Source organism: Prionailurus bengalensis, chromosome B1 (assembly GCF_016509475.1).
Source record: "Prionailurus bengalensis isolate Pbe53 chromosome B1, Fcat_Pben_1.1_paternal_pri, whole genome shotgun sequence".
In the NCBI taxonomy this organism is placed as follows: domain Eukaryota; kingdom Metazoa; phylum Chordata; class Mammalia; order Carnivora; family Felidae; genus Prionailurus; species Prionailurus bengalensis.
In genome coordinates this window covers 52,447,378-52,474,839 of record NC_057344.1, presented here as the reverse complement: position 1 = coordinate 52,474,839, position 27,462 = coordinate 52,447,378, and the positions used below count along the sequence as shown (strand labels likewise).

Below are 27,462 nucleotides of genomic sequence, written 5' to 3'. Positions count from 1 at the left end.
CTACTTTGTCAGGAGCACCTGGGTGGCTCAGTTGGTTAAGCACCCAACTTCGGCTCATGTCATGATCTCACGGTTTGTGGATTCAAGCCCTGCATCGGGCTCTGTGCTGACAGCTCAGAGCCTCGAGCCTGCTTTGGATTCTGTTTCCCTCTCTCTCTGCCCCTCCCTGCCTCACAGTCTGTCTACCTCTCTCTCAAAAATAAACATTAAAAAAAAAAAAATTTTTAAAAAAACCCCTACTTTGTCAGACTTCTCAGAAATAGTCCAAAGTTTATAGCACACAAGCAAATGAAGAATCAAGGAAAAGGGGACTTAAAAACAATCACAAAGCTTTATGGCATTTTTATTTGCTCTTGCCTCACCCATTTCCTAGCTCCTGGAGGTCTTGAAGAGGGCAGCCCATGTTCTCAGTATGGGACCCTGGTCCCGGCTCCAGAGGGAACACAGCAGTCCTTATTCACAAAGAATTGTGTCTCTCTGTTCTAACTTATCCAAGGGTTAGGACTTGTCTTTGTCATGTCTAACTTGGAAATCACCGTGGGCGGAAAGGTGATGGAATTCTTAGAAAACATGAGATGAGCGGGCAACCTACAGTCTTCTAGGGGAAAAGATGATGGGTGAAGGAAACATCAGAGCACCAAAAGCCTAGGGAATAAGATTCTTTGGAAAACCAGAGTATTCAAAGGTGCCCATGTATACTGAGGAATTCAGAAAGCCACATGCATGCCCAATGCAGGAAACCTGCTCGAAAGGGCCGAAGAAGATCCCAAGATTTTGGTTCTGGCTGATCTCAAGGCTCAGTGAGAGCCGGAAGTGAAGGCTGAAGCTTAAGCACTGAAGAAATATTCCAGCACAAAGCCCATCTGCAAAGACTGCAAAAGGATTTTTCCTTTGTCTTGAGTGGTTTTCCCTTTCTCTTTTCCCTCCCTCTTTTCATCTCTCTCTTTTGGTTCCTGGCACTCAAGAAAATTGCTGTCAAACACTAGATGAACACAAACTAAAAGAACAGATACTTCAGAAACCACACATGAAAAAAAAAATACGCTTTACAATATAGTTTAGAAAATGACTAAATAAAGCGATGAATCATGGGAATCTACCCCCAAAACCAAGAGCACACTGTGTTAGCTACCTTGACAGCAAATTCTATTTTTAAAAACCCAGAAATGACCAAATAAACAGCTACAGCCCACAGCAAGCAATAAATACAAATGCTGAGGAGTGGGAAGAATCTGATTTCCAGAGAGCCACATTATAATATTTTAAATGTCCAGATTTAAAATTACAAATAATGCAAAAAGAAACCTTAGAAAGTATGGCCCATTCATAGGAAAAAATGAACAGAAACTGTTCCTGAGAAAGCACAGACTTGTGTTTTACTAGATTTTAAATCAACTGAAATATGCTCAAAGAGCTAAACAAAACAAAACAAAACAAACTAGGACAAAGAACTAAAGGAAACCAGGAGAACAAGGTCTCAAAACCTAGACTATATCAATAGACAAAATTATAGTACCAAACAGAAATTCTGAAACTGAAAAGTATAATATCTGAAATTAAAAAAAAAACAAACGCACTAGATGGGTTTTAATTACAGATTTGAGCAGGCACAGGTATAAACAAATTTGAAGACAGGTCAACAAAAATTCCCCACTCTGAGAAGAACAAAAAAAGAATAAAGAAAAATGAACAGAGCCTAAGCAATATACCAACATACGCATAATGGGAGTCCCAGAGACAGAAGAGAGAAAGGGAACAAAAGAATATATAAAGAATTCATGGCCAATTTGTCATTTATACCTCAACACAAACGGGGGAAAAACACAAACAAAAAGAACCACACACACACATGCAAATATTAAGGACTGAAAATTCCCCAAACTTGATAAAAGACACAAATCTACATATTTAAGAAGCTCAACAGGCTCCAAGAAGGATAAAAGCAACTCACTGCCCATACTGAGACACACCATAATCAAATTGTCAAAGCCAGACAGAGAATCTTGAAATCAGCAAGAGAAAAGCAACTTCTCAAATACAGGGATCCTACATGATCCCTCCAGAACAGGTTTCTCATCAGAAACCATGGAGGCCAGAAGGGAGGGCAATAACATTTTTAAAGTGCTAAAAGAAAACCAAACTACCTACGAAGAATTCCACATCTGGCAATAAGATAAAAACTGAGGGAGATCATTGCTAGAAGACTTGCTTTGCAAGAAAAATGCAAAAAGGAATCCTTCAAGCTAAAATGAAAGGACACTAGACAGTAACTCCAAGCCATGTGAACATACAATTCGGCAAAGATAATTACATAGGAAAGAATAAAAGTTATTGTATTTTTGATTTGTAACTCCTCTTTTTATTTCCTACATAATTTAAAAGACAAATGGATAAAAATAATAATAAATCCATGTTAATGGGCATATATAAGAATATAACTTGGGATAAAAACACATAGAGGAGTGGAGCTATAGAAGAGCAAAGTTTTGTATGCCATATGCTTACTGAAGCTAAGTTTGTAGTCAAGTAGATTGTTATAAATTTAGGATGTTAACTGAAATCCACCTGGTAACCAGTAAAAAAAAAACCCAAAAAACTGTTTTAATATACACAAAAGGAAACAAGAAGGGAATCACAATAGTATACTATAAGGTATCAATTAAACACAAAGGAAGGCAAGTAATGGAGGAGATGAAGAACAAAAGAGTATAAAATAAACAGAACACAAATATCAAACTGGCAGAAATAGCCATTCCTTTTCAGTAATCACTTTAAATATAAATGAAGTAAATTCTCCAATCAAGATGCAGAGATTGGCAGAATGGATTTTAAAACATGATCCAACTATATATTGTCTACAAAAGACGCAAACAGACTGAAAGTAAAAGGAAGAAAAAAGATTTTTCATACAAATAGTAACCCAGAGAGAGCTAAGGAGGACAAATTACATCAGATGAAATAAACTTAAGGACAAAAACTCTTACAAGAGACAAAGCAGGACATTATAAACTGGAAAGAGAGTCAATCCATGAAGAAGATAAAATAATTACAAACATATCATTTATGGCACTTTGCACCAGAGCCACAAAATATATGAAGCAAAAACTGATGTAATGGAAGAGAGAAATAGATAGTTCTACAATATAGTGGAGGACTTCAATATCCCACTTTTGATAATGTATAGAACTAGACAGAAGATCAATAAGGAAATAACAGGATTTGAATAAAATGTAAAACAAATATATAATACTCTGCTCAACAACATCAGAGTACACATTTTTCTCAAGTGTACATAAAACATTCTTCAGGATATATCACGTTAGTCCACAAAATAAATCTCAATAAATTTTAAAAGTTTAAAAGCCAGCTAAGTATCTTCTCCAACAGCATGAAATTAGAAATCAATAACATAAGAAAAAATGGAAAATTCATAAACATGTGGTATTATATAAAGCAATTTTAAACAACCAATGGGTTAAAGAAGAAATCACAAGAGAAATTAGAAAACACTTAACAGATGAATGAAAAGAAAAACACAACGTGCTAACACAACGTATGGGGACCCAGTGAAAAGCAGTGCTCGGATAGATATTTATAGCAGTAAAAACCTCTATTAAAAAAGAACAAATACCTCAAATCAAAAACTTAAATTTTTTTTTAGTGTCTGTTTTTTTTATTTTTGAGAGACAGAGAAAGAGACAGAGTGCAAGCGGGGAGGGGCAGACAGAGAGAGACACAGAATCCAAAGCAAGCTCCAGGCTCTGAGCTGTCAGTACAGAGCCCGACATGGGGCTCAAACACATGAACCATGAGAGCATGACCTGAGCCAAAGGTGGAGGCTTAACCAGCTGAGCCACCCAGGTGCCGCCAAAACTTTTAAATCGATAACTTTATATCTTAAGGAACTAGAAAAATAGGGGAAACTAAACCAGTGCTAGCAGAAAGAAAAAAATGAACAGTAGAGAGTAGATGGACAAAACAGAAAATAAACAGATAATAGAGAGCATCAATGAAACCAAAAGTCAGTTCTCTGAAAAGATCAACAAAACTGTCTCTTTAGCTAGAATGACAACAGAAAAAAGAGAAAGCCTTTTGACTGTACCCAACTGAAATTACCAGTTGATCACCTTTAAAGATCATTCTGATATGAATCTTCTAAATAAACCTATGAACTTGACAGAGTGTAGGCTGTGAAGTGAGACTGTCACTCTGGGCCTGAGGGCAGTTTCCAGGTGTAATAAAGAAAGTCTGGAGCAGGAGTAGAAGACCTGTATCCTAGCCCTACTACTGGTGACCAACTGGCTGCGTCATTTAACTTTTTGGATACCGTCCTAATCTATAAAATTGGATGGAGGGGCCTCTTCCAGATATAAGATTACCATGATCTTAGATAAGGAAATTAACATTTAAAATGGTTGCTGAATTTACTCAAAGCTTTTAAATCAGTATGTAGACTAATTTTAATCTAACAGAACAAAATCTAGGACATGTTCTCACCTAGCATGTGATAGGCTCATAATAAGAACACACATTATGTAATTTACCTATACTAATTGTAACCTCTAGCATCTTACAAATAACATTAATATGGAACCAAATCCTGGTCTCTTTTAGGAGGTGACCAAACAATTACAAACAAAATGGCCCCCATCCCATGTAAACAGTGTACTCACCTTTCACTTTCATTGTTGCCGAGAAATGTTCCAAACTGTGAGGCATATGCATGCTCAAAGAGCATGATGAGAAAATTCTCATTAAATTCAAAAGAACAAGGAAATTGACGAAGTATCTGCCACACACAGTCCAAGAAGAGAAGAAATACAGGTGACTCCCACTTCTGCTTACTATTACAATAGGCTGACTGTGCACAGCGCTGCTGAAATGGGTGACCAGCCTAAGACAGAAGATGGAAAGGTGACAGTCATAGCCTACTGAGATCACATTACAGCACATTCTATTAACATATTTCACACAGTTACAACAAAACTTATTAAATGGAACATCATGTAATTTGGATGGCTGCTGTTTACATTAATGATTTCTTGGCTTAAAACAATTTTTAGCATCTAAGGAAAGAAACACAACTTCCAAACATGTAACAAGGCCATGCAGTTACGGCATAACCATAAGAACTGCAATTATCCTTGGTGAACTTCATAAAATAAAATTTTCTAGGTCTGTGTAATTTGTAGCAAAGTCAAAGAATGTAAGGTCTTCAAGTACAAAACAAAAGACAGCTATCACGTTTTATCTGTCCAAAGCACTGCAGATTGTTGTAAGCTACGTAAGCCTCACCACTAAATGGAAATAAATCTGGGGCTCTCACAAACTTTGTAAAGTCACTCCTGATATTCAATTTTTAATTACATATGGGAAAAAAGTTAGTGTCGTGAAGAGATATTTATGAATACTTTTATATTAGAGATAAAAATTGTCCCTAGTTCCCCTCTTCTCTCAAAAAGAATTGGAGGAGTCTGACATGTACTGACTAAAGGAAATTCAAGAATCATTTGGCTCTCTGGCCCACCCAGAACCTGAGTACTGACCTTGTCCCAAATGACACCCTTCTAGGTATTTCACAAACTTGCTTTATCTTTGGATCCTTATACTACTTTACCAGACAAAGATAATGACATCAGCATTTTCTAGTGGCTAATGGTACTTCGATACTCATTAAAATGGTAATATATGAGTAAGTAAGTCACATTCATTTTATTTGTTTGCTATGCATCATGAGGAATGTGGCTGAATAGATTTTTGCCAAATATTTGGGATGGTCTGATTTGAACAGAGATAAAAATCAGTTGTCAGGCAAGATAGACAAGGTATCCATAACAGCATTAACACGCAACAAACCTGAATTTTAACTAGAAGGTCCAGAAAAGATTTTTCTCCAGAGATACTTCCACTTTCAAGATATATCTAAACATCTGTTCTCAATCACAATTATTTGCTAAGTTACACAGTGTATATACATTTATAAGTTAATCTCTGACTTGGAGGTTTCAATCTATTTCATGAGAACTTTCTTTCAGTTGTCATTCAGCATTATGTGATAGGACTGCATCGTGTCCTAGGGATAATAGAGCAGCTGCACATGATTCCCTGACCTCAAAGGAATCACTTTATTTGGGTCTAGGAAACAAATCATGAAGACAATGGATGAATTTTAAAGGTCCCAAGACTTCAGGACAGCAGTGACATTTAGCTGTATCTTAAAGCATGAGAAGGATTTCACCTGGTTGGGCAAGAGGATAGAGGGGAACCAGACAAGCAAAAGGCAGAAAGCACTAAAGCACACGTCTTATAATTACAAATCCCCGAATCCCTTTCCTGCTTTATGTTTTTTATCTCTAGCAAAATTAAGCTCTGCAAGACAGAGACTACGTTTTACGCTCTTTGTTCTTTCCCTTGTAGGTAACAAAGTACAACTAGTGAGAGCTTGTTAAGGGAATAAAATGCCAAATGAGCAATATAAGCAAAGACAGGTACAAAATTGAGAGGCAGTAAAGATTATAAACATTTACTGAGAGGAAGACAGATTATTTGCCTCCAGAAAACTAAACATATAATGTAAACATTTTAATCAAAACTTCATACATTATGTCTGTCCTACAACTAGGATCACACCCATTATTATTAGCAGTTCCTGTGCACATCAAACAGTGTTTCTCACCTGCAGCCACTCTCTTTCTATCAGGGCCTCAAAACCACGGATAGTCCTGCTTCTCGGTTCCAAGATGATCTGGGCCAGGGAGGTAACCTGAAGTGTGGAATCAGTTCCTTCTGTTCCATGAATCAATATGGATGCCCCTTCCCTGATAGGAAAATCCAGAGTACAAATGGGATACTCCCAACATGGTCAGTCAACTCTGTTAATAATAAACATTTACTGAGTACAGTATTTCAAACTCATACATTCTGCTCTGTCCAGCAGGGTTGAGAGTCTAAGTAAGGCAAATGAAGAGAGCTTCTCTTAGGAGAAATAAATAAATAAAACTATAAGTTCCAAATTTCACATGGCAAGAACCTCTTTAACTTACAACAAATTTCACAAAAGTTTTTAGTTGAATTTTTCCTCCCTTTACAAAACCCAAAAGCAGTCCTTATCATGCACAGTAAGCACTTATATTTTCTGCCTATTAAGTTAACTAAAGCCTTTTCTCATCACACCTAGGAACACACACTTAAAGTTATTTTTCTGTATCTCTCTGACCTTGATTCTATCTTTCCACCTCAGCTGACTGTAAGGATGCCTTCATAAACTGTAACGTAATGAATCTAGGAAACAAGTCCTAAACCGCATTTTTAGAAACATGAAAACAAGATACATAAAACAAAACATAAAACTTTCAATCTAGAAACTCAGTGGCAATGATACTATTATACCACAATATTTAGGAGGAGTCTGGGGCCCAATATTCTAAAGAGAGTGGAAGGAAACACTAAAAACTAAACTAACTACATTTTTTCCTCTCCCCTTCTACCTCTTATCTTGAAATGACAGTGAATAAAATTTCCCAGAAGAGTCTCCAGTTTGGTTACTATTAATTCTTTTCCCACATACATATATACTTTACATAGCTATAACATAAGGTAATTTCTTACTATTTCCACTTTTATTATAAACATTTTCCCATGTTTCTATACCACCTTTAGAAGTATTGTATTCATGGTTATATAATACTCTATTAGGTGATCAACTATAATTTGCTGAAATGTCTGAGAATTAGACATTTAGGTCATTGTCAATTTTTGTTACACTACAGATGACATACTTAGCTTTTTGTCTTTTGCTGGATCATTTGAGAGTTCTTAATTTGAAAATAAAGGTCCCTGGTTAGGTTAACAACCTTATTCTAAGAATGAAATCTCATGACTGGGTAGAACGGTATGAGTAAATAGTTTAAGGCTTCTGATGTATATATTGAATCTATATATCTTAGTTATCTGTGGCGTATTTTAAATTCAATTCAATTAATTTAAGGTCTATTTTTGCATTTTGAGCAGTTAATTATAAGGGCAGACTTTTATGGAGGTATAAATAATAAGCCTAATATCAGAAAAGGTAACTCAATCATGGCAAAATAAACCAAAACCTTCAACTCTTGTTAAGAATGTGGAAGTCCTTGTTTAAGGTGGCCAGCTGACTCTAAACAAAGGTGGAGATAGCAAATACTGTTCTGCACCTAGGTTCCCTTAATCTGCAGCATCCCATTATTATGGCTGCAAATTTGGACAACACGGTGAGAAATGTTTATTACAATTTATGGTTCATAAGAAAACAGAAGTTCTGTACTCATCATGTAAGGGGAAATCTTTTTAACTTGGGTTAAAAAGAAACAGAACCTTTAATATCAACACCTCATCATTCTGTAGTATTGATTTGTCTGCCGTAGAACCTCTTCTTTAACTCCCATATTTCGTTAGATAAATGAGCTTTGAGCTTTGCCTAAAACAAAAAACTAGTGACAGCCTGAGAATCCAGACCAAAAATCTCTACCCATTTCTGGTGTTGTCACTAATTTACCACATGACCTTAAGCAACCCATTCTATTACCAATTTCTCACTAACCACAAAAAAAAATTACATATGTCTATTTCCCTAATTTGGAAGCAGCAATAAGACAAATTACAGTTTCAAGGAAAAGTGTCATCCAACTATGTAGTGGCAATACTTACACCTACCTATTGTCTCAGAAGAATCCCCCCTTCTTAAAAGGGGCATTCTAAGCTTCTGCAACAACTTATACCAGTTCTCTGTTCAAGTCCTCTGCTTCAAGTCTCAAGGATTAGCAACCTTCAGCTGAATGAATAAACTAAAATCACTTCATATACTTTACGTCACTGCCATCGGGTTTTCTCAACTTGAGATCCTATTATAATGGCACGTATCAAGTACTTTGTAATAAGATATCTGAGAGATTAGAAAGAATCATTTTACCGTGTAACAAAATTACATGTTTCCTCTCATTGATATTTCGAAAGTAAGAAGGCAAGCCTGGCCCTCTGAGAACAAATAAGAAAACTTCTTTTCATTCTTGTTCACAGTTTAAGCAAAGGAAAATAGGTAGATTCACAATTCAAGTATTTTATAGAAAAAAAAGTTCCTTTAGTATTTAAAAACTTTGTGTCCTTGAAGATGTGTGCCTGTGGTTCATATTTGTTCAACAAACATTAATCACCAATTAAATGCCAGACTCTATGCACACACTTCATTGATAGCACTGAATGGCATTGACCACCTTATACAGTAATTTATGCAATGATCTCAACATAGAATAGAGACTAGACAAACTTTTAACACAATAGATAAACACATGTCTGGATAAAAGCGAAGTCTAGTTAGCACTGCGTGTCCCATTTCAGAACACCGAAATACACTCTACCTGTCGATACACTGAGCCGCTAGACAGGCAGTTGTAAGAATCTCTTTGATGTGAGTCAGCCAGTTAGAAGCCTCCAATTTACTGAGCCATCTGTCCATGTTATGTGTTTGGTCATTACAAGCTTCCACGAGTTTGATTAAGCTCTCCTGAAGAATGTGATACCTTTAAAAAATAAGAAAAAGTAAAAAGAAAATAGAAAACACACTGATGAAGAGAGAAACCAACCAAAACTTCAACCTCCAATATATCCAAGAGGAAAAGTAGCTCAAAATGGTATAAAAATATTTACCTTACTACACAATAACTTGATGATTAAACACTGAAAAAATAATATGTAAACATGGCAGCCAAGATACTTAAAATGCCTGTCATGGTAAACCATTCCTCACCTGAACAGATTAAACCCAGTTTACATAGCTAAATTACCTGACTGGGGAGTGGGCCAGAACACCGCATTTTGTAAGAAGTCACGAGGCCGCACCACTGACATCTGCAATCCTATTTCCACAGATCCAACACTGGATACCCAGTACCTTTAGCAAGGATGCCCAGGGCCAGCTCAGACCCCACTGTTTTATTAGCTCCAACTCCCACCCACCCTTCCAGAAGTCCCTATAAACCTCTAATTGTAGGCATAAACAAGATGTAGGTGGAGGAAACAGGGTGGGAGAATAGGTGGATGTGGGGGAAAGTGTCTACTAGTCTTCTAACTTAGAAAAATATACTTATCCGTGGCGTATCTGTTCAGTAAGTTTGATGACCACTGATCTTACAAGGAGAGGAGCAGACCTCTGACCTTGCGGAGATGAAATTCCAGAGTTAACTTAAGAGGAAGCATGCTGGATGTAAATTTAAAAAATAAATAAATAAATAAAAAATAAATAAATAAATAAAGCATTAAAAAAAAAGAGAGAGAGAGAAAGCATGCTACCTGACTAAAAGTCAGCTGTGGGCATCCAAGATAAGTTTCCTGCTTATCTTATAAAACGCGACAGGAGATCCAGCCGATTTCTGACTCTAAGTTAATGCATAGGTTCATTTGAGAACTTGTGATTTTTGCAGCTAAGGGCTCACCCATTCTAATTTGCTTCAAATAAGAGCCTACTACTGTCTCCAGAGTCTGTTACCTCTCAATGGACTTATGAATCCGCCTCCACTGGGGATAATGGGCTTCTTGTTCAAAGCCGCCGCCTTTGGCTCTAGCTTGCTGAGCTACATTTAAAGACCGTGTGTCAATGATGTAGCCACGCTTCCCTGCCCTGAGGGTAGCATTTATCAGCTTTTCATCTTCTTTGCACCTTTTTCCATTTGTGCCAGTGAGTGGCTGACCGCTTCGCATGATTACCTAGAAGCACGATGCAGTTTAAAATTTAAGAGTAGCTGCTTTGAAAGTTTCTGAAAATAGAAATAAATTAGCTAGATTAAGAGTATCTCAAAAACAATTGTGTGGCACTTTGAAGATGAATATGATTGTAAAACAAATAAGTATTTCCACATATTTGCAATAGTTAATAACTAAAACAAAAATAAGCCTTGCACTTTAACACAATTTTTCTTCCTACTTCTCAAAATACTTCCACATAATAAATTACAGTTGCTAAAAAGATCAATTATCACAATTTGTTTAGTTAGTAAATTGTTTACTGGACGTGGTGGCCCTGTAACAGAGATAATAATAATGGCCTATGTGCCAGTAAACTTTTGCTTCAACTACATAAAGAGGGTTGGCAGCTTTAATCAAGAATTATAAAGAGATGGGGTACCTGGGTGGCTCAGTCAGTTGAGCGTCCAACTCTTTTGATTTTGGCTCAGGTCATGGTCCCAGGGTCATAGGAGCAAGCCCTGCATCAGGCTCCATGCTCAGCATGCTCTACTTGGGATTCTCTCTCCCTCTCCCTCCCTCCCTCTCTCTCTCTCTCTATCTCTCTCTCTCTCTCTCTCTGTCTCTTTCTCCCCCTCTGCCCCTCTCCCCAGCTCAAGTGTACTCTCTCTCTCTCTCTCTCTCTCTCTCTAAAATAAGAAGAAGAAGAAGAAAAAGAGGGGCGGTTGTGTGGCTCAGTAGGTTTGGCAACCAACTCTTGATTTTAGCTCAGGTCATGATACAGGGTCATGGGATTAAGCCCTGCATCAGGCTCTGCGCTGAGTGTGGAGCCTGCTTGGGATTCATTCACATTCATTCTCTCTCTCCCCCCTGTCCCCAACCCCTCTCCCCTCTCATGCTCTCTCTCTCTAAAATAAAAATAAAAAAAGAAAGAACTATAAAGAGAGAAAAAGTATAAAGAGAAAAGCCACCAATGGTAAAATAAAGTTTATGTACTATTTGTGTTTGGGGAATCATTTTTAATATCTTTATAGCTGCTTGTCTATTATTTATTCTCCTGTTACCCTCTTTCACCCTGTTCAGTATTTCAGGATTTAGAAACTTATTTCCAAAGACCATCAACTATATATTTTGAAAGGTTTGATTTTGAAACTGTTCATTTTCTCAAGAAATTAATATTATACAGATCTCTTCCTTGGTGAATGGTTTAGAGTTATTTCACTTTCTCCCCATAATATATGCTGTTATCTTAACTACCTTGAAATTTAATATGATCAAGAAAGGTCATCCAGAGGATGACAATGGCTAACTCCCAGACTGCACTAACCATGTAAATGGACATATAGTATATTTAATATCCCTTTTTAAAATGCTTTGTAATGAACTCTCTAACAAACAGAAATATTACTATGCAAATGGGATAGATGATCTGATGCCAAAGTAGCAAATTTTTTGGAAAATTTTTTACCCTAAATATCCATGCTTGACTTATTATCCAGGGGAAAAAAGGCAACGGAAAATGACCATAACTTATCCACTATTTTACAATTGGTTTCAAAATGAGAAGCTGAGTTTATTGACTGAGAGAAAATAAGAGGACAGAAACAGATTTAGAAAATATTTAGGAAACATACATACAGCAAGCACTATTCAATTACTGACTCCTGTGTTTACTTAAATTGTAACTAATAACGTGTCATTCTTCTCCTTTTTGAAAATAAAAATGTCTGCTCAATTTACTTTTTACAGGGAAATTTGGGTAAGAATAATTTAAAAAAAGAATTCTACCATTATTCTGGTCAGAGAAATTTATTTTTCTACCTAACAGTGTTATTTTAAGTATCAAATAAACATTAGTTCCCTTAGTACTGAGTCCTTAAGATAAACCTGCCTGGTCTTTTTTTTTTTTTTAATATTTATTTATTTTTGAGAGAGAGAGAGCAGAGGAGGGCCAGACAGAGAAGGAGACACAGAATCCGAAGCAGGCTCCAGGATCCAAGCTGTTAGCACAGAGCCTGACGCGGAGCTCAACCTCACGGACTGCGAGATCATGACCTGAGCTGAAGTCGGACGCTTAACCGACTGAGCCACCCAAGCGCCCCACCTGTCTGGCCTTTCTAATTTTGAGCAGCATCATGAGAAGAATTCAAAGTCATATCCTAATCACGGAAAACACCCTACTCCTGATTCCCTAATGTTTAAAAGAAGGAAGTTCTGGCAAGGGAGACTAATCGCATCAATGAACAAGTACACAGAAAGTGGAACATTTCTAAGGAAAGATCTGCAAACCAAGGCATTCACAGATCAAGCAACAATACTGTATACTTACCATTCCATTTTTCTTATGATAATAGCTGAGTACTGGGAAGCGTCCTCCATGCCGAAATGTAGCTACCTTCCGAAGAGCTTCATCATCGATGGATTTGGGCACTATGACAATTGGCGGGTAAGAAGGACAGACAGCAAATTCCTTATTGACATAGCTTAACCTCCATTCACTGGTCTGGAAAACACAAAATACTTCAAAGCTAAGCAAGTATCTCAATGTTACAAAACAATCTGAAAATTTTAAAGGACCTTAGAGATCAATTTTCATACAATGAAGAAGCCATCTCTCGGGGATTTAATATAAGGATACCCAACCCATACTTAAAGGAGTTCTATTCTTCAGAGTCTGTTTCCTACATTGCTAGGTATTCTCCATTCCTAGAAAGTGCTTCCTTATTTTGGGCAAATGTGGCTCTGTAACTTCCTCTATTGTTTTTACATGGCTTCAGTCCCAGTTTCCTATTTCACACGGCATCCTATTAAATATGTGAAAGACAGTTGTTTCCCCTGTAGTCGCCTATTCTCCAAGTAATATATATTTAAGCATATCCATGCTATCAAGGCCAATATCATCCCATTCATCCTTTTTGGGGGAGCATTTAACTTTATTTTTGGTATTCTTAAGTACAGCAACAGGAAGACTGTAATATCCTAGATAATGCTTAGCCAGATGATAACAATAGAGCTACTACCTACATCAAATCCCTCGTTCCCTTCTGTTATTTAAAAATGTAGAAAGACTGGTGATATCTTTCTTAAAACAATAACCACTTAATGCTAAAAAAAATTATACTTAGGAATCAATGAAATAATTTCTAACTCAATATACTGAGGACTAAGAGTACACAATATAAGATTATCAAATGACAACGTATTTTAAACATCAAAAATAAAAACCACTTGAAGACAGTAAAAAAAACTTTTTACAGTTAAAAAAATAAAGTTATGAGTATGCAAATTTTGATACATTCCGATAAATCAGATTTGGCTTGACATACTGGCCAAGTGGTGCAGTACCAGGAAGATAAAATTGAAGCATATTCAACATACTATAGGAAAAGAGAATTTTTTTAAAAACCTTTTTACAAGATACAATATATTTTTTAATTAAACCACTTACACTTTTCCATGTTATTCTCTTACCAATTTTAAAGACAGTTTCTAAAAAATTCATTATTTAAAAAAAGAAAAAAGGAATTTACCTGTTTCCTGTTCACCTCCATCTCGTAATTCCCTTTCCCCAGAGGTAATCATTTTCAACTCTTATAACTTTTTATTTCTAGCATTTACATCCAAGATTCTTTTTTTAAAATTTTTTTTAATGTTTTATTTTTGAGAGAGAGAGAGAGAGAGAGACAGAGATGGAGCACATGTGGAGGAGGCGCAGAGAGAGAGGGAGACACAGAATCCAAAGCAGGCTCCAGGTTTTGAGCTGTCAGCACAGAGCCCAACGTGGGGCTTGAACCCACCAACCGTGAGGTCATGACCTGAGCCCAAGTCGGAAGCTTAACTGACTGAGCCACCCAAGCGCCCTACATCCAAATTTCTAAATAACGTGATTATACTGTTACTTCTTGAATTTCACTATTAGACATTACTTACTGATTTCCTACTCTGGAGAATGGTATGATCATCCATTGACCTGCAATGCCACTTCTGGCATATATTAAGTTCCCATACGTAGAAGGTTTGCTATTCTGTCCCACTGGTTTATTGTAGTAAGTCCCATAGCTTTTAGAATAAACTTGATATTTAGTAGGCTAAGTCTCCTCCTCCCTCTTTGTTGTTCTTCAAGAGTACCTGAGCTTCTCTGTGCAACTTTTATCTAATTTCATGTAAAAACCCATTGTGGTTTTAGTAAGACTGCACTGATTTTATGGATTCATTTAAAGACATCTTTAAAATATTCTAGCTCCCTGTCCATGAGCATAGTGTCTCTCACCTTTTTAAAGCTTACTTAATTTTTTCAACAAAGTTGTACAATTCTCTCAATAAAAGCCTTGCCTAACTTTTCTTCGATATATTCCTAGAAACCTTATATTTTTGTTGCATTTTAGTTATATGTTTTTCAAAACTGTGGTTGGTATACAGAAATGCTCACAATCTCAAGACTTTCAGTTTCCTGTGTAGACAAACATAAGTAACAATGACAGTCTTGCTTCTTTCATTTCAATCTTTGTATCTTTTATTTTTCCTTCTTGTCTTAATGAACCAGCAAGTAGTGGTGGTGGACAAACTTGTCTCAGTCTTGAACTTAAAGAGAATGATAAAAGACTTGCTTTTTTGTATGTTTTTGTTTTGGGTAGCTTTATCAGACTTATCAGACAGCATTTATCAGATTATATAAATGCCCTTCAAATCCAATTCTGCTAAGAGCTTTTATCATGAATAGATGTCTAATTCTATCCAATTTTTTTCTATTCTAATTTTATTACACCATATATGTAGTTTCTCTTTTCTCTCCGACTTACTGCATGACCGACAGAGCCTAAAATATTTACTTCGTGGTCCACTATGTAAGTCAGCCCACTACTGATCTTAACCCTATGGTCTTCTAATCCATGAACATGGTGTATCTCTCCATTTATTTAGATATCCTTTAACTTCTCAGCAATGTTTTGTGTTTTCCAGTGTACAGAATCTGTACCTATTTTGTTAAATTTATTCCCAAGTGTTTTATTCATTTTCAGATTGCTTGTTGCCAATAATTTAGTTTGGGTATATTTATATTGTGGGTATATTTATATTGATCACCCTTACTAAACTTGCTTAGGAGTATTTTATCGATTTCTGATCTTATTTTTATGATTTCATTCTTTCTAGTTACTTTGCTTTTTTTTTTCCCCCCTAGCCTAATTTGGTGATTTTAGACCTTTTCTTCTTTTTTTTAATCTAAGCATTTAAAGCCATAAGTTTCTCTTTAAACTTTAGCCGTATTCCACAAATTATGATGTTGCATTTTTATAATTCAGTTCAAAATATTTTCTAATCTCCCTTATGATTTCATTTTTAACACATGGATTATTTACAAGTATTTTGTTTAATTTAGAAATATTCTGGGTATTCCTAAATACCTTAGTGTTATTGATTTCTAATTTAATTCCTTTGTGGTCAGATATTACACATTGTACAGTTTCAATTTTTCTAATACTGAAATTTATTTAATTGCCTTGCATACAGTCTCTCCTGGGGAACATACCATGTACTCTTGAATACTGTATATATTGTACAGAAGTTAGGAGTGGCATTCTATAAATATCAGATAGTGTTGTTCAGATCTTCCATGTCTTGTTTTGTTGTTGTCTAGTTGTTTTTGTTTTAGTCTAGCTGTTCTATTAATTGCTGAGAGGACAGTGTTAATAATCTCATACCATGATCACAGAACTACTCATAACTTCCATCAATGTTTGCTATATATAGTTTTATCTTCAAAATTTTATTATTATGGAATGACCCTCTTTATTTGATATTTTGTGTCTTGGAGTATTTTTTTTTAATCTGGAGTTAATGCAGCTACTTCTGCTTTTTTATCCATGGCATGTTTTCCCATTTATTTATTTTCAACCTATGTCTTCATATTCAAAATGCATCTTTTCTACATGGCTTATGTTTAGATCTTTAATTCATTTTTTTCTTTAATTCACTTTGACAATCTTCATCTTTCGATCAGAGTGTTTAGCTCATTAATACTAAAATAGTTGTTGATATGGCTGGAATTTAGACTAACATTTATTTGTTTGTCCCTTCAGTTTCTATTGCTATTTTTTCTTTCCCACTTTCTGTTAGATTTAAATACTTTTTAGAATTGCATTTCGATGTACGTATTAGCTTTTTAAATTACACCTCTTCACATTTTTTAAAAAGGGATTGTTCTAGGACAGTGGTTCTCACCCAGGGGTGATTTTGCCAAGGAATAACATTCGTCAATGTGTGGAGACAACTATAGGTGGGGTGAAAAGAATCCCACTGGCATCTAGTGGTGCCAAAGATGCTGTCAAACATCCTACAAGGCACAGGACACATTCTCACGGCAAAGAATTATCTAGTGTAAATGTCAATAGTGCCAAAGTTCAGAAACCCTGCTCTAGGTATTACAATATATATCTTTAACTTAAATATTTGCCCACATTATATAAAATGTAAAAACCTTAAAATTGTACAAGTAGATTTACCCAAACAGCCACACCATAGCAGTCACCTTTAGTAAAAGCCACAATTTCCAAACAGAATAGATCTACACACACTATTAACATCACAGAGGCAAGCTGTAACCTTTATTCAAATAATCACGTATATGTTAAAGACATTAAAAAGGAAAAAAAATAGCCTGTTGTATTTACCTAGGTATTTAGCATTTCCAATATTCTTCAATAAGTCTAAATATTCAAGTTTCCCTCTGGTATTATTTCCCTTCAGTCTGAAGAAGTTCCTTTAACATTTCTTATGGTAAAGTCTTCTTGGCAACAAATTCTTAGTTTCCTTTTAATCTGAAAATGTCTCACCTTCATTCTTGAAAGATACTTTCACCACATGCAACTCAAGGTTGCCAGCTCAAGGTTGGCAGGTTTTGTTCCTTTCAGCACTTTATAGTTTTCTCTTCTGGTTGCCATGATTTCTGATCAACAGTCCATGCTCATTTAAATTGTTGTCTCTGTGTATGTAATGTGGTGTTCTTACCTGGAAGCTTTCAAGATCTCTTCACCATTGTTTTTTGATGGTTTGACTATGATGTGCCTATGCATGGTTTTCTTCAAATTTATCCTGTCTGGGGCTTGCTGAATCTTGTTGAATTTATATTCATTCATCAAATTTGGAAAGTTTTAAATATTATTTCTTTAAATATATTTTCTACCTTACTCTCTCTAGTCTCTCCTTCTCATTCTCCAATTACACATATGCTAGGCATTTTGATATTGTTCCACATCTCTGAGGCTCTGCTTATTTTAGTGTAACTTCTTCCCTCCCTCTTCTTTCTACTAAATAATTTCTATTGCTCTAATTTCAAGTTCATTGGTTCTATCCTCTGTCATCTCTACTTTTTAGCTCAGCCAGTGAATTTTTAATTTCAGATTAATATTTTCTATTTCTCTGTTGATATTATCTGTCTTTTCTTTGGTTTTAAGCATATTTTCCTTTCTGATAAATTGGACAGTTTTAAGAGCTGCTTTTTAGTCTTTGTGTGATAATTTGAACATATGACCCATCTTGGGGTTGGTACTTGTCAACTTTTTTCTTCAGAATGGGTCATAATATCCTAGCTCAATTTTAGATTGTATCCTGGACATTGTCAATGTTATGTTGTGGAAACCCTGCATTCTATTATAGTCTTCTGAAGAGAGTTCATGTTTTTTGTTTCAGTAGGCAAATAACTTCATTAGATTTAAACTGCAAATTCTGTCACACCTGAGGTGCATGGCAGCTCAGATCTTGGTTCTGACTGATCTCAGTCTACCCCATGCAAGCAAGGTTCGAGATCAGCCCGAAGTTCAAGGCTGCACACAAAATCAAGGTTCCCCTTCTCTGGCTCTCTGGTTGCCCCAAACCATTCACCCGGCTCCTCCCACCAGAAGAAGGTGGGCTTTCTATTGGAACGTTAGCTGTTCTACATTATCAATGCCACAACTATGCTGACCTGAGGACAAAGCCACCCAAATAGAAATCCCACTCTGGCATTCACTGTCTCTATGTTTTGATTCCTCCAAAATAATGCTGCTTTCTGTTCAATTACCAGAGCTTTCAGATGGCAGTTTTTTGTGTTTTATTCATAGTTTGTCATCTATCTCTGCAGGAGGTCTTGTCAGATAGGAGCTACTCAATCAAAAGGAGGACCTCATCACCTTTTTATATATAATTTCTAAAGTGGTAGATTGGGGGAGTACACATATACTGTGTATGTGTACTTCAACAAAGTACCTGAAATAATCTTTCATGATATCCTAGAATAAAAAACATGCTTAACATAGGAGGAACTCTAGAGATCACTTTGTTCAATACTTTCATTTTGTAGACATGGAATCGGAGTCCCAGAAAGTCAAGCAGCCAGTAATATATCTGGGATGCAACCCACAATATCCTGATAGCTAGTTTTACTACTAATTCAATACCACACATTTCTTTTGGACATAATAATGAAGTAGGGACTGGCTAATATTATAAAGTCTTTACATGGTAAAAAAAAAAAAAAAAAAACTTACTCAAAGAATATTAAGTGATAGATGTCTAACCTGGCAGAGGATTTTTAATGATACATAGAAGGCTTTCCTGTCCTTCTGCCCTATCCTGAATAAGTACACATTCCTACATTCATTCACTCAACAAATATTTACTCTTCGTTGATCATATGCTAGCAATACAGTAGAAAACAAGAATGACATTGTTCCTGCCCTTGTAAAGTTAATATTCTAGCAGCTTATATTCTACGCCGTGAAAGAGAAAATAAACAATGAATAAGAAGCTGTCCACACTGCTGACTCCCTCCTACGTGAAACTTGCTCTTTTCTTGGATTTTTCCTCCATTTACCTCTTAAATGGTTCAATCCTTAGCATCCTTTTTACTTTAGATGCTCCTTAGGCAATCTCAGTTTCTCCTCATGGTTTCTACAATGTATTTGCTGGTTAGTCTCAGTTTTTCATTTTTAACACATCCCTCAAGTAAGTTCTAGACTATCTCTTGTATACATTCAATGACATGTACCATACAGGCCATTCAAATTGCCATGCCCCAAACTAAACTGAACTCATTCCCTCTACACATATTTCTTTTTCTGCCTTTCCTATCTCAGTGGTAGCATCCTTTTCACATCCAGTAAGTGGGCCACCAACGCCTTTTAATTCTACTTTCTGAATCTTTCTGTGCTATATCCAACCACCTTTATATTATTACAGTAGCCTCTTAAGCAGTTTCTTGGCATTTTGCTTCAGAATTGATTTTCTGTAACACAAATTTAATTATGTCATTTTCCCTGTGCCTTGTGGATACTTTTGTCAGCACTTATTTTTATTGTACTTGATTACTTAAATAATTGCTAGACTTTGAACAAGTGGAAGGAAGGAACCATGCTTTGCTCATCTTAAATTTCCATAATCTAGTAATACCTCAAACAAGGCATTGAAGATGTTCTCATTAAATCTGTGGATTACAAAATTTGCAGGAAAATACCGAAACTTCAAACATACAAAGTGCTTAAATAATTAGCTGAGCCAAAAAGAAAATGTCTACAAGGAGAAGTATTGAATCTGAGTAAAAATTAGTACGTAAATAAAATAACAGAAACATAGGGAGGATCCCTTAGTAACACATGTGAGATGCAGGAATTTTCACTTATTTCATTAGTAACTTAATTCTCAAAAATGCTGATTCAAACTTAAGCTGCCTTAAAGTACCAGTCATAGTTCCAATCTACACCAAGTGTTATGGGTACCATATGTTTAAGAGAATAAATGACAAACTGAAGGCCCTGTTGGGAAGAGCAACCAGGACAGTGTGGGGACCTGAGGTCACTGTTACTAGAAGAAAAGTTGAGGTAAATACTGACATTTAATCTACAGAAAAGAAAACTTCATGGGGACATAAAAGTTCTTAATTTGAGGAACAGTTCATGGTAGAGGAATAAGATAAATTGAGTAACACAAGGTAACATCAGAAACATTGGCTCTGTGTACAGGGAGACAGAGCTCAGCTCAGCATAAGAGCTGTCCCCAAACGGGGCATGATTGTGTTTTTGCGAATTCTCCTGCACTAAGAGTTCAAGCAGAGGCTAAACAACAACATCATGGTTGTTTTTTCGAACAGGAGATTTCTGCAAAGAATAGGAGACTAACTTGAATGTTGAGTTGTAGAATGTAGAATTACACTGGTTCACTCACAGCACCTATCTCTAAGATAAATCACAGGCAGGTCATCTGTATGGACAGTTTTGGGTAACCAAGCAAATCATCCAGACATCTCTCTTTCTGACCACCATGTGACAGCCATTTGCCACCTAGGAAATAATTGAGGATTCCCCTAAGGTAACCATTAGGTGGCAGTTGACACAACAGAAAAGCATCATGCATTTAAGAGTGTTTACTATGCGGGCACCTGGGTGGCTCAGTCGTTTGGGTGTCCAACTTCGGTCAGGTCATGATCTCACAGCTCACGAGTTCAAGGACTGCGTCGGGCTCTGTGCTGACAGCTCAGAGCCTGGAGCGTGCTTCGGATTCTGTGTCTCCCTCTCTCTGCCCCTCCCCCGCTTGTTCTCTGTCTCTTTCTCTTTCTCTCAAAGATAAATTAAAACATTAAAAAAAAATTTTTTTTAAAGAATGTTTACTATGCAGTTTGTAATGCAATAAAAACACTAAATGTAAGTGTAAATACAGGTAGTTATCCACAAACTACACAAAAATGCCCCATAAATAAGAATGTGAACTTCTTGTTCCTTTGACACTTTGCTTGCCATGAACATCTTTATTCGTTAAATCACATAGCACCCTGGTCCCTACTTCTTCATCCCCATGCCCCGCCCCACCCCCACTGGGTCCATTTACATAGGTGTGATGGAAAAAGAAAGAAGTAAAATAGTGAAGAATGAGAAAGAAAACCTGGTTCTAGTAACATGGTCTTAATAACCCAAGTTCTAAAAACATAAAAATTATCCCACAGAAACAAACGTGATCTATGTTTCTCTAATGCTGTCTTAGGTACACAGTGGGTTCAACAGATTTCTTTGGGATAGCTCAGACCCTAATTACTACATATAAAATTGTATCTATGGAGACACTTTTAAAATAATCAACAATTAATTCAAACGTGCCAGGATTACCTTTATGAAGATCTTAATGTTTTATCAATGTCATTTTCAAAATTAAAGAAGTAATATTTGGAATACAGCAAATCCACTAGTGGAAAAATCACTTGAGCTACAGCATTGAAAATAAATTACGCAAATCTCTGAATGGCAGAAGTTGCATTACTAATCACTACCAGAAATTTCTTTTAGGCATAGATAAGCCAACAACACCGTATTACTTGTCAAAAGGAAGTGATCATTTTCACAAGTAAGGTGCTGGGTTATTTCTCATTTACATATAGATCTCTCAGAAAAGTTAACTCACAGCTGAAGAGTAGAGTTCAAACTCTTGCTCAGGAAGGAAAGAATGCCAGCCATCTTCTATCACCTCAAACATGGGTCGGTAAAAGAAAGGGTACATCAGAGTGATAGAGTCCAAGGTAGACAGTGCCTAGGGCATAAAAAGGAAATTAAAGAAAGGAAAAGGAACATACCGCAATTTCAACACTTTCTAACTGCCAAATTGGTATTCAATATGATCAATAATGATACACACCCAATATATTTCTCTAACGTTGCACTTACCACTAGATATATAGTTTATTGAAGCTAATTTCCATGCTTTTAGCATCTAACAAGGTATGTATCTGGCACATAACATACACTCAGTTATCATTTGCTGAATGAACACAAGGACAAAAAAAGTGTGTACACCTATTCTAGGAGAAAAACTAAATAACTCCTTTTGACACCACTTAACAAAGCCTAATAAAAAGGTCCAAATATTTCTGGAAATCAGAAAATAAACACGTTTTGTCAGCAAGCAAGGTCATGGCTTAAAATCCCAGCTATCAACTGTATCAACATATGTAAATTACATAAAATCAGTGTCTGTTAATAACCATAAATAAGGGTGTCACAGGTAAGTGGCCAAAGAGTCAGACTAGAGCCAAACTGCTAGACTCAAATTCCAGATCCCAGTGCAATAATGGTTAACTAATGTAACCACTCTAATGCCTCCATTTCCTTAGCTCAAAAATGGGGGGAATTAAAGTACCTATCTCATAGGGCTATTGGTAGCATTAAGAAAGATAACGTATATAACAGCCCTGTTAATAATAGTGCCTGGCACATGATAAACCCTGAAATTGATCTTGGCAATTATATGCTTCACATATCCTATGCACCACATATGCTCCATCAATGTTCATGTTCTACCTTCTTAGAATGATATGCCATTTGGTCATGTATCATATTATCTTTATGTTACAATGACCCATTCTCAAGCTGCGGCATTAACTCTATGGTTCCCAAAAGAGCCTGTGTTCATCTGGAACTCTTGAATTCTGGGTAATACCACCAAGAAAATCTGACTAAATGGGAGGAACAGACAGATGAAATATCCTCCAGGTGATGGAGGCTATTTCAACCTTCTGACAGGGGAGTTATGAAAAGCACTTCTATGGCCGCAAAAAAAGGCACCAAAATCAATTAGCATAATTCAAATTCCAGGAATTATGGAGACACTCTTCTGGAGGAGGGCGGGGCCCCAACATCATGCTAGTTCCCCAAAACTCTCAGAATAAAGCTACCTCCCTGTAGGTCACAGAAGGATCAGTCTCACAAAAGAATGGGCCCAAGCCTTAGTAAAAAATAGACTGGACATGTAGTTCAACAACTTAACAAAAACATCCCCATCCAAAGCTATTCTTCTGTCTGTTCATAAATCATGACACCTTCCCCCCAGAGCTCATAAAACAGAAAATGTGCAGAAGCAGGGCTGGATAATCCATTATCCACTTCTGCAGAGTCTTTGGCTTCCAATCACACTAAAAAGAAACAGAATGGCCAGTGTCCACATCTGACCTAGGCCAGAACTGCCATCGTTCAGGACAAACATTATTTTATTTAATTGGTTTACTTTTTTAATTGGTTTAAGATATTTTTTGCAATATTTAAAAAATCTTTTTTCATCTTTGCTGAGGTAAAACTACCAAAACTAAGAGATATTTCAAGTGATGATCTGATACACTGTGAAATGACTCCCCCATTGAGTCAATTAACATGTCCATCACCTCACATATTTACCTTTTGTTGTTAAGAACATTTAAGTTCTACTGTCTTAGAAAATGTCTGTTATACAATACAGTGTTATCAACTGGAGGGACCATGGTATATATTAGATCTTAAGACCTTATTCAGCTTATAACTGCAAGTTTGTAACTTTTACCAACCTGTCCCTATTTCCCCAGCCTGCAACAACCACTTTTCCACTCTGTTTCTATTAAGTTTTGTTTTTGTTTTTTAGGATTCCACATATAAGTAATAACATGCAATTATTTGACTTCTCTGCCTGATTTCACTTGACACAAAGCCCTCCAATTTCATTCATGTTGTCACAAATATTAGGATATCTGTTTTTTAAGGCTGAATCATATTCCATTATATATATAGATATGTGTCACATTTTCTTTATCCAGTCATCTGTTGACAGATACTTAGGGTATTTCCATATTTTGGCGAATATGAATAATGCTGCAATGAACAGTGGAGTACAGATACCTCTTTGAGATAATGATCTTGTTTTCTTCGGCTATATATCCAGAAGTGAGACTGCTGGGTCACATGGTAGTTCCATTTTTAATTTCTTAAGGAACCTCCTACTGTTTGCATACTGGTACAATCATGATTTTTTTTTCTAATTTTTTAAAATGTTTTATTTATTCTTGAGAGAGAGACAGTATGAGTGGGGGAGGAGCAGAGCAAGAGAGGGACACAGAATCTGAAGCAGGCTCCAGGCTTTGAGCTGTCAGCACAGAGCCCGATGCGGGGCTCGAACTCACAGAGGGTGAGATCATGACCTGAGCTGAAGTCAGACGCTTAACCGAGCCACCCAGGTGCCCCGTGATTTTTAATGCAATTCAGCAATCACTTCAGCAGATAATAAGCACTCATGTTCTGACTTGTGATCACAATTTGTATCGCTAGAGGTAGGACTTTTCCTTTAAACTCATTAACGCTGAAAGAACTGAAAACATTTCAACTCCAAAAGACAGTAGAAACTACATAGAAAAAAGCTTCATCAGCCTTCCTACTACGATTTAGAAAAACGAGCACTTGCAAGTTATTACTCCAGTGGGATTCTATTTATGGCAGCAGAATATATTTGGGTATATGGTGGATTCTTGATTGCAAAGAACAGTTCAACTGTGCTATATAAGAAATTCACTTATTACTTCCAAGTTATATCAAGATATATAGGGGAGATGGGAAAGAAATTAGATGCCAGCAAAAGGCAAGAGGCCACGTTCACTATGGACATTTACTACATTATAAAAATAACCAGTAGAGCATTCACTTCCTAAGGTCAAATTAGGAGAATGGCTCGTAATTCATAGCTTCTTTTCAGCTGTAAGGGTTTCTATATAATCAGTTTCTAAAAGATTTTAGGTACTATATACAGCTAATGAAACAACTGATTAGTGTCAGATGCTAACAAAGCTAAGTAAATGCAATCAGAAAGTGGGTTAATAGCTTTGCCCTATATTTTCTTCACCACTATCCTTCACCATATGCGATTTCACTGACACCCACCAACCAGCTATCTTGTAACCCATAAAACAGATAAAAAGAAAAATGGAGACTGGCCACTGAAAATCCAAACCCACAACTGGAAAAAAAAAAAAAAAAAAAACAGGCTGAAATGAAATGGATCAGTAGCATTTCCTTGCCCAAAGAGCAGGAGAGTATTTCAGCTTAAAAGCCTAGAAACCACAGTGTGTTTCTTACCCACGTTAGCGAATGTGGCCAAATCAACATTACTCTGTCACTTCCAAATGACAGATATGTAAGACAAACAGTTCAGCTCATCTTCTCATTTCCTTTAAGGAAAATTTAGCAAAGGCAGAAGGCAAAATGGTTACATGCCATTTTCTCAGCACCACAACAGTTGTATTTTTATTTCTCTATTCTTGTTTAGAAACCAAACATGATCCTAGTTATAGATTTTTAAACCTTTCTGCCTCCTTTTAATAGTTAAGCCACTAGCATTTGTTTTGGATACAAAGACCAGATTAGTCACTCATAGACGGAGGGAAAAGAAATCAGTGTGTCTATAATTATCTAGAAAATACCATAAACATAAAGTTAATTACTATAATTTAGTAGCAATGATTTAAAATAAGGCAATTTAAAATTTGAGTGTAAACCAAAATAGTTGGTTTGAATGGGGAAGAAAATGAAGTGAGCTCCTCAATTTAAATATTAAATTATCCAAGTAAAATTTCTATTATTTGAAATCTGAAGAGACAGTCAATACTGTTTATACAAATATAAAACAAACACACTTTTTAGTCTTAGGCAAACATTTGCCTAAGACGAGCAAACATTCTCTGTTTGCCGCAGACTTGCTAAAAACAAACACAGGGCTATAATCATTGGTGATAATTATTTGCTTTGATAAAAGAAGTAACTTCTAACAAAATCCTTACCATATACACATACAATGGATTATCACCCAGCCTTAAAAGGGAAGGAAATTCTGTCAAATGCTACAATGAGTGAACCTGGAGGAATAAGGAACCCAGAACACTAAAAACTGCTATAAGTCAATAAAATCCTAATACATTCCTATAACAATGAATCTGGGTGAGGCTTTTCCTAACAATTTTCAATACGTGAGTCATAGAACATGACCAAATATCTAGTAAAACAAACATAAGAGCTATACTGAGTAAGAATATAAGGTTCTTTTTTATTACTATTTACTTTCACCAGATTTTGCTTCTGAAACATTTACCTCAATGGAACTGGCAATATTCAAACATTCCTCCATTCCAGGAATATCCAACTGAATAATTCGAAAGTCTTTACATTTTATGATGATGGTACCCAGTGGTCCCACAAATCTGTAAAAAATTACAAATTATGCTTAGGAACATATACATTTCTATCTTTTTTAAAAAAAAGTATATTTAGGGGCGCCTGGGTGGCGCAGTCGGTTAAGCGTCCGACTTCAGCCAGGTCACGATCTCGCGGTCCGTGAGTTCGAGCACCATGGCGGGCTCTGGGCTGATGGCTCAGAGACTGGAGCCTGTTTCCGATTCTGTGTCTCCCTCTCTCTCTGCCCCTCCCCCGTTCATGCTCTGTCTCTCGCTGTCCCAAAAATAAATAAACGTTGAAAAAAAAAAAGTATATTTATTTATTTTGAGAGAGAGGAAAAGGGAATCCCAGGCAGACTTCACACTGTCAGTGTGAATCTCAATACAGGACTCAAACTCACAAACCAGGAGATCATGACCTGAGCTGAAATCAAGAGCTGGATGCTTAACCAACTGAGCCACCCAAGCGCCCCCATATATGTCTCTATCTTTAAGCATATGATTATTTCCTTGAAAAAAGAATGTAGGAAAAAGAATTACCATCTACATTCACCTTTCTTCTCCCCAATTAGTCTAGTTAGGGAAGAGGCAAGCCTGCATTACTAAAATGTGAGCCATAAATTATTTTAAATATATGTACTTAAAAACATCTCAAATTCATAAAGTAATTCATACTAGGCCAATTCATTTAATGAAAATTATTTGGGGCCTTGCTTCAAAGAATGAAGAAAAAAGATCTGTAATTAATGTGGTAAGTGTTTGTACAGAGGTATTTC

General features: G+C 36.2%; 1 protein-coding gene across 2 annotated transcripts in view; it reads right to left on the bottom strand.

The window, feature by feature from the left end:
• Positions 1 to 27,462, bottom strand: part of MTMR9 (myotubularin related protein 9) — a 54,302-nt gene that overhangs the window by 14,432 nt on the left and 12,408 nt on the right. For both annotated transcript variants that reach the window (XM_043565184.1, XM_043565191.1), the window contains exons 2-8: positions 26,605 to 26,713; positions 22,132 to 22,257; positions 13,040 to 13,213; positions 10,517 to 10,734; positions 9,390 to 9,551; positions 6,677 to 6,818; positions 4,674 to 4,894 (exon numbers count right to left, since the gene is read on the bottom strand). In XM_043565184.1, the coding sequence (XP_043421119.1) occupies positions 4,674 to 4,894; positions 6,677 to 6,818; positions 9,390 to 9,551; positions 10,517 to 10,734; positions 13,040 to 13,213; positions 22,132 to 22,257; positions 26,605 to 26,713 (1,152 nt within the window). The remainder of the gene's footprint in view (positions 1 to 4,673; positions 4,895 to 6,676; positions 6,819 to 9,389; positions 9,552 to 10,516; positions 10,735 to 13,039; positions 13,214 to 22,131; positions 22,258 to 26,604; positions 26,714 to 27,462) is intronic.